The sequence below is a fragment of the Apodemus sylvaticus genome, chromosome 2, assembly GCF_947179515.1.
Source record: "Apodemus sylvaticus chromosome 2, mApoSyl1.1, whole genome shotgun sequence".
NCBI lineage: Eukaryota > Metazoa > Chordata > Mammalia > Rodentia > Muridae > Apodemus > Apodemus sylvaticus.
The window spans coordinates 90,978,587-90,994,382 of record NC_067473.1 but is presented as its reverse complement, the minus strand read 5'-3'; the positions used below and the strand labels follow the sequence as shown (position 1 = coordinate 90,994,382).

General features: G+C 39.6%; 1 protein-coding gene across 3 annotated transcripts in view; it reads right to left on the bottom strand.

Moving 5' to 3' along the window:
• Window positions 1-15,796, bottom strand: part of Grid2 (glutamate ionotropic receptor delta type subunit 2) — a 1,574,882-nt gene that overhangs the window by 275,651 nt on the left and 1,283,435 nt on the right. For all 3 annotated transcript variants that reach the window (XM_052173841.1, XM_052173840.1, XM_052173842.1), the window contains one exon: window positions 15,271-15,466. In XM_052173841.1, the coding sequence (XP_052029801.1) occupies window positions 15,271-15,466 (196 nt within the window). The remainder of the gene's footprint in view (window positions 1-15,270; window positions 15,467-15,796) is intronic.

The following is a 15,796-nucleotide window of genomic DNA, read 5'->3' as shown; positions in this document are numbered from 1 at the left end:
GGGGGTGGATGGAAGAACAGGGGGACGGAAGAGGGCTTATGGGACTTGCGGGGAGTGGGGACCAAGAAAAGGGGAAATCATTTGCAACGTAAATAAAAAATAAAATAAAAATAAAAAATATACAGATTCAATGTAATCCCCATCAAAATCCCAACTCAGTTCTTCATAGAGTTAGAAAGAGCAATTCTCAAATTCATCTGGAATAACAAAAAATCCAGAATAGCTAAAGCTATTCTCAACAGTAAAAAAACTTCTGGGGAAATCAGTATCCCAGACCTCAAGCAGTACTACAGAACAATAATGTTAAAAACTCCATGGTATTGGTACACTGACAGGCAGGTAGATCAATGGAATAGAATTGAAGGTCCAGAAATGAACCCACACACCTATGGCCACTTGATCCTCGACAAGGGAGCTAAAACCACCCAGTGGAAAAAAAGATAGCCTTTTCAACAAGTGGTGCTGTTTCAACTGGAAATCTGCATGGAGAAGAATGCAAATTGATTTTTGCATTCCATTCTTATTACCTTGTACTAAGCTCAACTCCAAGTGGATCAAGGACCTCCACATAAAACCAGACACACTGAAACTAATAGAAAAGAAACTGGGGAAGACTCTTGAGGACATGGGCTCAGGAGAAATGTTGCTGAACAGAACACAAATAGCTTATGCTTTAAGATCAAGAATTGACAAATGGGACCTCATAAAATTGCAAAGTTTCTGTAAGGCAAAGGACACTGTCAAAAGGTAAAATGGCAACCAACAAAATGAGAAAAGATCTTCACCAGCCTTACATCTAACAGAGGGCTAATATCCAATACATACAAAGAACTCAAGAACTTATACTCCAGAGAACCAAATAACCCTATTAAAAATGGGGTACAGAGCTAAATAAAGAATTTTCACCTGAAGAACTTCGAATGTCTGGGAAGCACTTTAAGAAATATTCAACATCATTAGTCATTAGGGAAATGCAAATCAAAACAACCCTGAGATTTCTCCTCACACCAGTCAGAATGGCTAAGACTAAAAACTCAGGAGACAGCAGGTGGAGAAAGAGGAACACTCCTCCACTGCTGGTGAGAATCCAAGTTGGTACAACCACTCTGGAAATCAGTCTGGTGGTTCCTCAGAAAACTGGGCATGACACTTCCAGAGGACCATGTTATACCTCTCCTGGGCATATTTCCAGAGGATTCTCCTGCATGCAATAAGGACACGTGTTTCACTATGTTCATAGCAGCCTTATTTTTAATAGCTAGAAGCTGGAAAGAACCTAGATGTCCTTCAATGGAGGAATGGATAGAGAAATTGTGGTATATTCACAGAATGGAATACCACTCAGCAATTAAAAACAATGAATTCATGAAATTCTTAGGCAAATGGTTGGATCTGGAAAATATCATCCTAAGTGAGGTAACCCAATCACAAAAGAGCATGGAATGCACTCACTGATAAGTGGATATTAGTCCAGAAGCTGGGAATACCCAAGACACAATTAACATATCAAATCACCCCCACGGAGAAGGAAGGAGAGGGCCCTGGTCCTAGAAAGGCTTGATTCAGCATTATAGGCAAGTGCTAGGACAGAGAAGTGGGAGAGGGTTGTTTGGAGAAAGGACAGAGGGAAGAGGGCTTATGGTACTTATGGGGAAGGGGGAACCTGGAAAGGGAAAATCACTTTGGAATGTAAACAAAGAATAAAAAAAAAATAAATAGCAAACTACAAGAAAGAAAGAAAGAAAGAAAGAAAGAAAGAAAGAAAGAAAGAAAGAAAGAAAGAAAGAAAGAAAGAAAGAAAAAAAGAAAAAAAGAAACAAAGATAAAGAGACTAGGGGCAGCGGCGGCGGCGGTAGCGGCAGCAGTGGCTGCTCCAGCTGAAGGGCCATCAGCAGTGGAACCAAGGCATCACAGGGACCAGTTAGGACCTGCGCCCACGACCACTGACCTTCGCTGACCAGCCGGGCAGCAAGCAGCTGCAGTTGTGCGGCGCCTTTCCTGCACGGAGGCCACTTCAGAACTCGGCCTCCCACCAGTCAGGAGAGGTGCATCCATCTTGGTTCCGTACTCCAGGGATCGGACAGACTGAGGTACACAAACATAATCCGAGGCCAACACCGCGGTGGTCTGAGCCCGATGGGCGTTGGCCTGCACCCAGGCCCTGGGCGGGTCGGGGGGCCATTGGGGTGCCAACCCAGCCAGGAGGTTTTTTGCCCAGGCCTGCGAGCACGCCGCCGCCATTTTGCCTGCAGGACGACAGAGAGCTCAGGCAGGCAGACCTGTAACAGGCATAGCCTAAGGCTAACAAAGCGGGGGTCCAGGCCCCAAAAGGCACAGGACTGACCCCAAGAACTGGGCAGCTTGGTGGGCCATCTGCGAGTCAACCCGCCCAGGTGATTGTTAGCAAAGCAGACTCTCCCGGCGCTTTCAGGGAGCGCGGGCGCGCACGCCCGCCATCCTAGTCACCTGGCAGACCCAATTAACAGTCATAGCCCTAGGGGAACTTTGCTCGGACCTTGGCCTCCCAGGCTTTTGCCTGGACCCAGGGACTGGGCGGCCAGGCTAACCTTGTGTGCGACAGCCCGGTTGGCGGATCGGCTGCCCAGCGGAGTGAGCGGAACACGGGGGGAGGTCACAGTAGCATACACCGTTGGCACTCCCTGGGGGTGCACACAGGCTCCATCTGGTCCACAGTCACAATCTGGGGCAAGGCCTCAGGCAGAAGCCCTTAGCTCTACTCTCTCCGCTTCAGGATCCAGATCAGTCTGGGCGGCAGCATTACATCTCCAAGTCCTGCAAGTGGCTAGCTGGGCTTCCGGGCGGCCAGCTGGGAGAAGTCAGTGTGCTCCAGTGAATCCAGCGGGCCCCAGCGGGAGCCTTCGGGTGCCTGCTTTGGGATCTGAACAGCCTGGGCAGCAGCACCCTGTCTACAAGCAGTGCAGGAGGTAAGCTGTGCACCAGAGGCCAACTGGGAAGGGGCAGCTTGCACTGGTGAGTCCAGCACTGACAAGATAAACTAACACCAGTGAGAACTAGATGGCAAAAGGCAAACGCAGGAACGTCACTAACAGAAATCAAGGCAATATGGCAACATCTGAACCCAATTCTCCTCTACCAACATGTCCTGGATACCCCATCACACCAGTAAAACAAGATTTGGATTTAAAATCACTGGTCATGATGCTGGTACAGGAACACATGAAGGACATACATAAAGAAATTCAGGAGAAAATGGATCAAAAGTTAGAAGCCCTTGCAAGGGAAACACAAAAATCATTGAAAGAAATCCAGGAGAATACAAAAGCCAACAAGGAGGAAATGCAAAAAACACTTAAAGAAATACAGGAGAACTTTGGTCAACAGGCTGAGGTCATGAAAGACGAAATACAAAAATCTCTTAAAGAAATACAGGAGAACTTTGGTCAACAGGCTGAGGTCATGAAAGACGAAACACAAAAATCTCTTAAAGAATTACAGGAAAACACAAACATGCAAGTGAAGGAGCTAAGCAAAACCATCCAGGATCTAAAATCAGGAGTAGAAACAACTAAGAAAACTCAAAGGGAGACAACTTTGGAGATAGAAAGCCTTGGGAAGAAATCAGGGGACAGAGATGCAAATATCAACAACAGAATACAAGAGATAGAAGAAAGAATCTCAGATGCTGAAGATTCCATAGAAACCATGGACTCAACAGTAAAAGAAAATGCAAAATGCAAAAAGCTTGTAACCCAAAATATCCAGGAAATTCAGGACACAATGAGAAGACCAAACCTAAGGATTATAGGCATAGATGACAGTGAAGATTTACAACTTAAAGGGCCAGCAAACATCTTCAATAAAATTATGGAAGAAAACTTCCCTAACCTAAAGAGAGAGATGCCCATGAATATACAAGAAGCCTACAGAACTCCAAACAGACTGGACCAGAACAGAAATACTTCCTGTCACATAATAATCAAAACACCAAATGTTCTAAACAAAGAAAGAATACTAAAGGCAGTAAGAGAAAAAGGCCAAGTAACATATAAAGGAAGACCTATCAGAATCACAGCAGACTTTTCACCTGAGACTATGAAGGCTAGAAGGTCCTGGGCAGATCTCATGCAGACTCTAAGAGAACACAAATGCCAACCAAAACTACTATATCCAGCAAAACTCTCAATCACCATAGATGGAGAAACTAAGATATTTCATGACAAAACCAAGTTTACCCAATATCTATCCACAAACCCGGCCCTAAAAAGGATAATAGGAGGACAACACCAATACAAGGAGGGAAACTTCACCCTGGAAAAAGCAAGATAGTAACCTTTCATCAAACCCAAAAGAAGTTAAGCATTCAAATTTAAAAAATAACGTCAAAAATGATAGGAAGTAACAATCACTATTCCTTAATATCTCTTAACATCAATGGACTTAATGCCCCAATAAAAAGACACAGACTAACTGAATGGATATGTAAACAGGACCCTACATTTTGCTGCTTACAGGAAACACACCTCAGGGTCAAAGACAAACACTACCTTAGAGTGAAAGGCTGGAAGACAATTTTACAAGCAAATGGTCTCAGGAAACAAGCTGGAGTAGCCATTTTAATATCAGATAAAATGGACTTTCAACCCAAAGTCATCAAAAGAGACCCTGAGGGACACTTCTTGCTGGTCAAAGGAAAAATACAAAAAGAAGAACTGTCAATCCTGAACATCTATGCCCCAAATGCAAGGGCACCCTCTTTCGTAAAAGAAACTTTATTAAAACTAAAAGCACACATTGCACCTAACACAATAATTGTGGGTGACTTCAACACTGCACTTTCCTCAATGGACCGATCAGGAAAACAGAAACTAAACAGGGACACAATGAAACTAATTGAAGCTTTGGACCAATTAGATTTAACAGATATATATAGAACATTCTAACCTAAAACAAAAGAATATACCTTTTTCTCAGCACCTCATGGTACCTTCTCCAAAATCGACCATATAATTGGTCACAAGACAGACCTCAACAAATATAAGAAGATCGAACTAATCCCATGCCTCCTATCTGATCACTATGGAGTAAAAGTGGTCTTCAATAGCAACAGAAACAACAGAAAGCCCACATACACGTGGAAACTGAACAATACTCTACTCAATGATACCTTGGTCAAGGAAGAAATAAAGAAAGAAATTAAAGACTTTTTAGAACACAATGAAAATGAAAACACAACATACCCAAATCTATGGGACACAATGAAAGCAGTGCTAAGAGGAAAACTCATAGCCCTGAGTGCCTCCAAAAAGAAAATGGAGAGAGCATACATTACCAGCTTAATGACACACCTGAAAGCCCTAGAACAAAAAGAAGCTATTTCGCCCAGGAGGAGTAGAAGGCAGGAAATCATCAAACTCAGGGCTGAAATCAATCAAGTAGAAACAAAGAGAACCATACAAAAAATCAACAATACCAGGAGCTGGTTCTTTGAGAAAATCAACAAGATAGATAAACCCTTAGCCAGACTGACCAAAGGGCACAGAGAAAGTATCCAAATTAACAAACTTAGAAATGAAAAGGGAGATATAACAACGGAAACTGAGGAAATCCAAAAAATCATCAGATCCTACTACAAGAGCCTATACTCAACACAACTGGAGAATCTGGAGGAAATGGACAATTTCCTTGACAGATACCAAATACCAAAATTAAATCAAGACCAACTAGACGATCTAAACAGTCCCATAATGCCTAAAGAAATAGAAGGAGTCATAGAAAGTCTTCCAACCAAAAAAAGCACAGGACCAGATGGCTTCAGTGCAGAATTCTACCAGAACTTCAAAGAAGAGTTAACACCAATACTCTTCAAACTATTCCACAAAATAGAAACAGAAGGAACACTACCCAATTCCTTCTACGAAGCCACAATTACGCTGATACCAAAGCCACACAAAGATCCAACAAAGAAAGAGAACTTCAGACCAATTTCCCTTATGAACATCGATGCAAAAATACTCAATAAAATTCTTGCCAACCGAATCCAAGAACACATCAAAACGATCATCCACCATGATCAAGTAGGGTTCATCCCGGGAATGCAGGGTTGGTTCAATATACGGAAATCCATCAATACAATCCACTACATAAACAAACTCAAAGAACAAATCCACATGGTCATTTCATTGGATGCTGAAAAGCATTTGACAAAATTCAGCATCCCTTCATGCTTAAAGTCTTGGAGAGAACAGGAATTCAAGGCCCATACCTAAACATAGTAAAAGCAATATACAGCAAACCGGTAGCCAGCATCAAACTAAATGGAGAGAAACTTGAAGCAATCCCACTGAAATCAGGGACCAGACAAGGCTGCCCCCTTTCTCCTTATCTTTTCAATATTGTACTTGAGGTACTAGCTCGGGCAATTCGACAACATAAGGAGGTCAAAGGGATACAAATTGGAAAGGAAGAAGTCAAACTATCATTATTTGCAGACGACATGATCGTCTACCTAAGTGACCCAAAGAATTCCACTAGAGAGCTCCTACAGCTGATAAACAACTTCAGCAAAGTGGCAGGTTATAAAATCAACTCAAGCAAATCAGTGGCCTTCCTATACTCAAAGGATAAGCAGGCTGAGAAAGAAATTAGGGAAATGACCCCCTTCACAATAGCCGCAAACAGTATAAAGTATCTTGGGGTGACTCTTACCAAACATGTGAAAGATCTGTATGACAAGAACTTCAAGACTCTGAAGAAGGAAATGGAAGAAGACCTCAAAAAATGGGAAAACCTCCCATGCTCATGGATTGGTAGAATCAATATAGTTAAAATGGCCATTTTGCCTAAAGCACTATACAGATTCAATGCAATACCCATCAAAATCCCAACTCAATTCTTCACAGAGTTAGAAAGAGCAATTATCAAATTCATCTGGAACAACAAAAAACCCAGGATAGCTAAAACTATTCTCAGCAACAAAAGAAAATCTGGGGGAATCCGTATCCCTGACCTCAAGCAATACTACAGAGCAATAGTGTTAAAAACTGCATGGTATTGGTACAGTGACAGGCAGGAGGATCAATGGAACAGGATTGAAGATCCAGAAATGAACCCACACACCTATGGCCACTTGATCCTCGACAAAGAGGCTGAAAACATCCAATGGAAAAAAGATAGCCTTTTCAACAAATGGTGCTGGTTCAACTGGAGGTCAGCATGCAGAAGAATGCGAATTGATCCATCCTTGTCTCCTTGTACTAAGCTCAAATCCAAATGGATCAAGGACCTCCACATAAAGCCAGACACTCTGAAGCTAATAGAAAAGAAACTGGGGAAGACCCTTGAGGACATCGGTACAGGGAGAAAGTTTCTGAACAGAACACCAATAGCGTATGCTCTAAGAGCAAGAATTGACAAATGGGACCTCATAAAATTACAAAGTTTCTGTAAGGCAAAGGACACCATCAAGAGGACAAATCGGCAACCAACAAATTGGGAAAAGATCTTCACGAATCCTACATCAGATAGAGGGCTAATATCTAATATATATAAAGAACTCAAGAAGTTAGACTCCAGAAAACCAAACAACCCTATTAAAAAATGGGGTACAGAGTTAAACAAAGAATTCTCACCTGAAGAACTTCGGATGGCGGAGAAGCATCTTAAAAAATGCTCAACTTCATTAGTCATTAGGGAAATGCAAATCAAAACAACCCTAAGATTTCATCTTACACCAGTCAGAATGGCTAAGATTAAAAATTCAGGAGACAGCAGGTGTTGGAGAGGGTGTGGAGAAAGAGGAACACTCTTCCACTGCTGGTGGGGTTGCAAATTGGTACAATCACTCTGGAAATCAGTCTGGCGGTTCCTCCGAAAACTGGGCACCTTACTTCCAGAAGATCCTGCTATACCACTCCTGGGCATATACCCAGAAGACTCCCCACCATGTAATAAGGATACATGTTCTACTATGTTCATAGCAGCCCTATTTGTAATTGCCAGATGCTGGAAAGAACCCAGGTATCCCTCAACAGAAGAGTGGATGCAAAAAATGTGGTATATCTACACAATGGAGTACTATTCAGCCATTAGAAACAATGAATTCATGAAATTCTTAGGCAAATGGATGGAGCTAGAGAATATCATACTAAGTGAGGTAACCCAGACTCAAAAGGTGAATCATGGTATGCACTCACTAATAAGTGGATATTAACCTAGAAAACTGGAATACCCAAAACATAATCCACACATCAAATGAGGTACAAGAAGAAAGGAGGAGTGGCCCCTGGTTCTGGAAAGACTCAGTGAAACAGTATTCAGCAAAACCAGAACGGGGAAGTGGGAAGGGGTGGGTGGGAGGACAGGGGAAGAGAAGGGGGCTTGCGGGACTTTCGGGGAGTGGGGGGGCTAGAAAAGGGGAAATCATTTGAAATGTAAATAAATTATATCGAATAATAAAAAAAAGAAAGAAACAAAGAAACAAAGAAACAAACAAACAAACAAAAAGAAAGAAAGAAAGCTAGCTCTAGGACCAAAAGAAAGAAACAGCCCAGAGCGGTAGATGTGAGGAAGTAATCAAACTCAGACCTGAAATCAATAAAACAGAAACAAAGAGAAAAAAATGCAAAGAATCAATGAAACAGGGAGAGTTTTCCTCAGAGATAATCAAGAAGATTGATGAACACTTATCCAAATAAACTGAAAGGCAGAGAGACTATCTAAATTCACAAAACCTGAAACGAAATGGGGAACATGTCAACAGATATTGAGGAAATTCAAAGAATAATTAGGTCATACTTCAAGGAAAATCTAAAAGAAGTGAACACATTTCGTGATAGATACCACTTCAAACAAACAACAGAAATAGTAATAAGTAGCCATTAAAAGTCCCCCCTTCCGTAACCCTCCCACAAACCTCTCCCGGGCCAGATAGTTTTCATGAAGAATTCTACCAAAGTTTCAAAAAAGAGCTAATATCAATACTCCTCAAACTTTTTCAAAAAAGAGAAACAGAAGGAGCATCATTTCATCAGGGCACAATCACTGTGATATCAAAACCACACAGACTCAGCAAAGACAAAGAATGACAGACCAATATCCCTCATGAATATTTATGGAAAAGTACTAAATAAAACATAGACAAGCTGAATTCAAGAACACATTAAAAAGATCATCAACTCTGATCAACTTAGCTTCATCCCAGAAATGTAGGGATGGTTCAACATATGGAAATCTGTCAATTAATTTATCATATCATGAAAGAAAATGACATGACCATCTCATTAGATGCTGAATAAGCCTTTCACAAAAATTTAACACCCCTTCACATTAAAAGTCTTGGAGTTATCAAGGATACAAGGCATATACTAAACATAATAAATGTAATATACAGCAAGCCAATAGCCCACATCAAATTTAGTGGACAGAAACTCAGAGCACTTCCATTAAAATCAAGAACAAGACAAAGCTGTCAACTCCCTCCATATCTACTCAATATATTCATTGAAGTTTTATCTAGAACAATAAGGCAACTGAAGGGAAGAAGTTCAAGGTCATAGAAAGTGGAATAGACGAGGTAAAATATCACTCTTTGCGTATGATTTGATATTGTCTATCACCTATTCTACCACAAATCGCCTACATTGATAAGCCTCTTGAGCAAAGTGACTGAATATAAAATTAACTCAAACAAATTAGTAGCCCTCCTAAAGACCAATGATAAGTGGGCTGAAAAGGAAACCAGGGAAACAACATCTTTCACAATAATCACAAATAATATAAAATATCTTGGTGTTACTGTAACTAAACAAGGGAAAGAACTGTGCGATAAAAACTTCAAGTCTATGAACAAAAAGTTGGAGAAGAGAGCAGAAGGCAGAAAGATTCCCCCGTGCTCATGGGTCTATAGCATTAATGTGGTAATATAGTAAATAAAAAGATGGTAGGATCCATAGGAGTTAGGGACACCACAACAAAACTCACAGAATCAACTAACTTGGGACTCCAGGGGCTCACAGAAACTAAGCAGACAACCATGGAGCCTGTGTTTGACTGACCTTGGCCCTCTACATATATGTTATACTTGTGTAGCTTGGTCTTATGGGAATCCTATTAGTGATAGCAGAAGCTGTCTCTAACTTTTTTTGTAAGCTTTTAGGACACTTTTCCTCATACTGGGTTGCCTCATCTAGCTTTAATTCCACAGGAGGAACCTAGTCTTACTGCAACTTGATATAGCAAGTTTGGTTGATATTCATGTAAGGCCTGTCCTTTTCTGAAGAGAAAAGGTGAAGGAGTAACCTGGAGCATAGGGAAGGTGGCAGGGAGAGATGGTGAAGAGAGGATGTAGGGCAAACTGTGGTTGGGATGTAAGAAAAATAATCAAAGAGAGTCCAATTTTGCTGTAATATTCCAAAAACAGAAAATTGAGTCAAAAATATTAATCATTCATCATTTTGACCAAATGAAAAACAAAATAGTTGTGATTCACTTAATTATAAATTTCTTGCAGGAAATGAGGGGAATGGGCTTTTTTGTGATTATTCACAATAGGGATAGGTATGTCCTTAAAGACCATACTATATAGCTATAAATATGCAAAATTGAGTGCTCTTCAACTCACAGTAGTACTTTTAGGATCATATCTTTAAGATATAGATGTACTTCTAGATATATATACAATAATATATGCTCATTTTTGCGGTTTTCAGGATAAAGTAAACGTTTAACAAGTTTGGAAGGTATTGCAATAGAGTATAGGTGAAATATTCCAAACTGAAAGATGTTAACGATATAGAAATTTTTGAAAATGAAGGCATAAGTTTCCTTGACATTTATAATGATCAAAATGTGGACTAGGGATCAGCAAGATGGCTCTGTAGTTAAAAGTGCTTGATGCCAAGTTTGATGATTAAGTTCATTCCCCAGAATCACATAATGGGAAGAGAGAACCAACTCTATCAAGTGTCCTTTGACCTTCATCCAAGAATGGTGGCATGTGACATGACTCTCCACCAACACACAAATAAATCAATATAAGGAAAATATGAGTCAAGTTAAAAATGACATATATGCACATTTTTTGTATATAATATCTGATTAAATGGATAAGAAAGTCAAAATGCTACCTGCTCCATTGTCAAAGTGGAGGATGGCTCTAGGGATAAAATGGGATGAGAAGGTAAACTGGTTTGACCAGTTTGGCACTCTCCAATTTGTGAAAGTTTTAAGGTATGAAGTGAGAATGGGGAGTACACAGTCCCTAGTGTCAGGAAGCTCAGCACACAGTAGACTCATGAGAACTAGGAAAGAGTTCCCAGGGTGAATTCAAGAGTGGGTGTTAAACTAGGACTAACCACAGGCTTGTGGGGCTCCTAGAAGGAAATCATCCCTGATGCAAAAGGGAAATAAATGACTTAGAGCCCAGTGTAGCTAATAAGAAAAACATGAGCAGATGAGGCGTATGTCCTGCCTTCAATATCCATTATTTCAGTGTGACAAAAAAACAATCTTAAATCCATATACTCTGCCACGTAGTCTTAACAAACATATAGTACTTCATTGTTTTGATCAGGAACCCCTTCACAGGCATTTCCCCCCAGGACATCTATATAAAAATGTATCTGCAGTGTGCACTCTAGAGTCTGACATATTGAAATTCAAGTCAAAGTGCTAGTGAGTACTTAAGAAGTTTGTAACTGTAGATTTCTCCTTTTCTTTTTGAGGATGTAAAGAATCAGGAATAAATTTTATTCAAAAAACCATGAGGTTTATTAATTAATGTAAGATTTGTTTTTTTAAAAAAATAGAGATTAGAGAAAAACACAGAATGAGAGGGAGTGACTGTGCAAAGTGAGTGTGCGGATTCTATCTTTTCCTCCCTCTCATGAAAGGTTCTCAGCATTTACTGTGTGGTGACTGACACCAACTGCTCTCCTTGCTACATGGTCAACTCCAGGGAAGCATTCTTCCCATTTCTCTTCACTACAGCTGCTGATACAGAGCAGATACTCAAAAATATCTGTTAACCTCCCGAAAAAACTCAATTACATTTCCCAAATTATATCTCTTTAGTACTTATGCAAAACTCCCCAGGCAGAGCACAGAAGCACGTTACTTTGAGTTTAATTAGGATGCCTCAGTATAGGTATATATCTTGCAAGAATCCGAACTCTCAACTTTCTGTTCATTTACACAGCTGTCTCTCATACAGCAGAGCAGAGATAATGGAGGGGATCAGGATATGCCTTCCAGGAGAGGAAACTGGTAGCTCAATTAAGAACAAGCATAGCCCAAGACATTAATGAGATCTATTCAAGGTTAAGAATTGTGAGGATTGTTTTTACAGTGATGCAGGCTTCTCTTCAAGACAGTTCCTGCGGGTATGGATTTCTGTCAAAGATACAACAGAAGAACTTTACTCTTCTGTGGACCATTGACCTAGCCGATCTCTGAGGGATTTTTTTTTTTTCTGGCTGCACAAATTAGAAACCATTGCTAGAGAGGAGCAAACAGCTCTGTGAGCTATGTGAGGAGAGCTTCTGGACAAAGAATCCACACTCAGGTTTCATATCTTTCTGGCCTGGATTTCAAACTGAATCCAAATACATGTTATTATTCCTATCTATCCTGTGATTAGTCAATTCCAACTGCCTTAGCATTTGTGAAAGAAATCTACAAATGCATGTCATTTTCACCAGGTTCATGTTCACTACTTTTCCAGAAAAGGCAGAGGACACAGGAGAATGTTTGGCTTCCTCTCTTTACCCTGTTAACTTTCTCTATCAGCTGAATCTCAGGAAATAGACAGACATCACTTTCTATTTCTCCTACTGTTTTTTTTTCTTTAATCATACTACAATTTTAAGTTAAAGGAGGAAGTAGTAAAAAAATACAGTTTTGTAGCTACAAATTCTTCACATATCCATTCTTTTATTAATCTCCTAAACTGTCTTAGAGGATAAGCTTATAGGTCTTCTCGTATTATTTATTGAAGCTTTACATATATCATAATATTTCATCACTATTATTTAATTTTAAGCGTTTGAGATAGGATTTGTTATATGCCCTTGGCTGGTCTAGAACTCGCAATCCTCTTGGTTCAGTCTCTGAAATGCTGGAATTACAGAAGAGAGAGACGAGTGGCTTTATTTAATGTTTACAAAACCTGTATGAGGTAGGAATCCTTATAAAGCCAAAACTCTCAAGGCCCAGAATGATACTAAAATGTGCTTATATTGGGAGAATTTGTTTTAAAGATCAAGCTGGACTTAAATCTATGATGGCAGGACTTCTAAGCTCATGCTTTTTTCTTCCACCTGGATTATTTTTGTCAATGGGTAAAGTGAGATATTCAGGAAAAAAGACCAGTAGCTTGCTTCTTCAACCTTCTCAGTAACACCCTATTAAAAAATCTCATGATATCTATTGCTATTTAAATCATGATTTATATCTCTTGTGTCTTCCTCACCGGACTGCAGCTACTGAGCCAAGTGACCTTTTCTTTGATGCTAGACTAATCTTTACTTTCTACCCAGGGGCCTGGTATAGATCTAGTACTTACCAAATATTTGAAAAATGGATATATTAATGCATGACTGAATACATGTTTGTTTTATAGTACTTTATTGATATTTTATGTCTGATGAAAGAAAATGAACTATCTTCAGGTGGCTTTTCTTCCTAAAATGTAATAAAATTAAAACATAAGAATTTCTATTTATATTCATATTCAAAAATAGTATTTGCTTTTCAGCAGTGTGAAGTCATACTAAAGGACTAATGAGGACCTCTTCTATACAGAACACACACTCTTGCGTGAAAGAACTCATCCCAACATGTAAGGTTCATTATTGATGGCAGATGGTAGTTGAAGGAAAATTAGTTTTTTGACCCATTTAGTAGACCTGTCCAAATGCTCAAATTACCTTCCATTCTATGAGCACCTACATAATAAACACCAAACATCAATCCTTTATCTCTTACCCCAATATATATGCTTATCCACATACTCCCACCCCTTTATTTTGATGCCATGTTAATCTTCCAGGAATCGATGATCCTTTTGAGGAAGACAAAAACATCCTATTTCCCATCTATACTTAGCCTTTTGAAATTGGACTTGCATCGTGAGGGCAAAATAATCAGAGGTTGCTTCAGACAGAGCAAGGTCTTGTACTTTCTTCCTCAGCGGCCTCTGCTAACATACTAAGCATGCCCACTTTATTATAAATATTGTTAATATTTATAGAGAAGATTAGATGATCATCAGTTCTCAAGACAATGATGTCAACACAACAACAGGAACAATTATTTAGGTTGATTCCAGAGGCTGAGAGCCATATTGAAACCAGAGGCTTAGAAACCAAAATAGCAAACCTTCCCTCCATCAGAGCTTTTGCCTTCTGAGCAGGAAGCTCAGATGTGGTCTCATAACACTTATGATATGGAAGTTCATAGAGAAAGTGAACATTACCGCTGCTGTTGTTGAAATCATTTGTTTGTTACTTTGTTCATTGCATGGTCACCTACTGAATATCAACTGCAGTTTGCTACTGGTCATAATTTTAAGCAAAATAAAAAAACCCAAACAAACAAACAAACAAACAAAAACCAAAAAGGAAAACCCTCTATCACAGAGACTGCTGGGAATGTGAATTGTTTATGTATATTTGTAAATAAACTACATCTAGAATGAAGAATAGCTTTTACATTTTTTCCTTTTATGAATGTGCAAACACATTCTTAAGCCCTTTAAATATATCTACTTGTAAATGAGGATTATAGAAAAATAATTTGGTAAAGATTTCACTTTGGAAAACAGAATCACTCATTCACAGGAACCTTATTTGTTGATGAGATTATTTTTTTTCCTGAATAGCTTTAGATAATCACAAGCAAGATAAAGTTTAGTATAAAAACAAATGCTGTATAGAAAGCACCCTGAGTTATTTAAGTGAATTGGATAACAGGAATGATATTTGGAATGGGATTTGGGAAAACTTATTTAGTTTTCATGTTTATAAGTTCTTCACCCTTTTCTGAAGAAAACAACAGCACCAGATTTTAGTTTTGGATTTCCAAGAAAAATTTGTTGCTGAGACATCACAGGGGACCTAGAGTTTCCTTTATGAGAATGCAGAGGTGTCCAGAGACCTTTCTTAAAAGAATATAAATATAATTTAACTAAAAAATTCAGTGTCTGAGTACAATAAGAAAGGAAGAAATACATCTCCACTTAGCCCTGACCACATTGAAGACAAGCTGATAAAACTGTAGACAAGAGCACAGTACCTTCTGAATGCCTGCGTGAGACTCCAGAACATTGTTCTCTGACCCATTGCTTCGGTTGATCATCCTCCACATCTGGGAATACATGCTGTCCCTCTCAAAAGGATTCAGCCCCTTCATGCGGACGTGCTGATAGACTGCGGAGTCCAGCACTGTGCCATAAGGGATATCTGTTTGCTTGGACAGATCCTGAAGAGACCTTGGTTATTGGAGAAAGGAGAAACAAAAAAGAGAGTGCTGACTATTGTCAAGTAGAAATAAAACTGAAGTAACAAAAGGGCCATTTATCCAAAGCCAGATACCATCCAGATTTCTTAACTTAACAGTTTCTCTTTTTTAATTAGATATTTTTTTATTTACATTTCAAATGTTATCCCCTTTCCTGGTTTCCCCTTCAAAAGCCGTCTACCCCATATCCCTTCCCCTTCTAACCTCACCAACCCACCCACTCCCACTTTCCTATCCTGGTGCATTGAGCCTTCTCAAGACCAAGGGCCTCTCCTCCCTTTGATGCCCAACAAGGCCATCC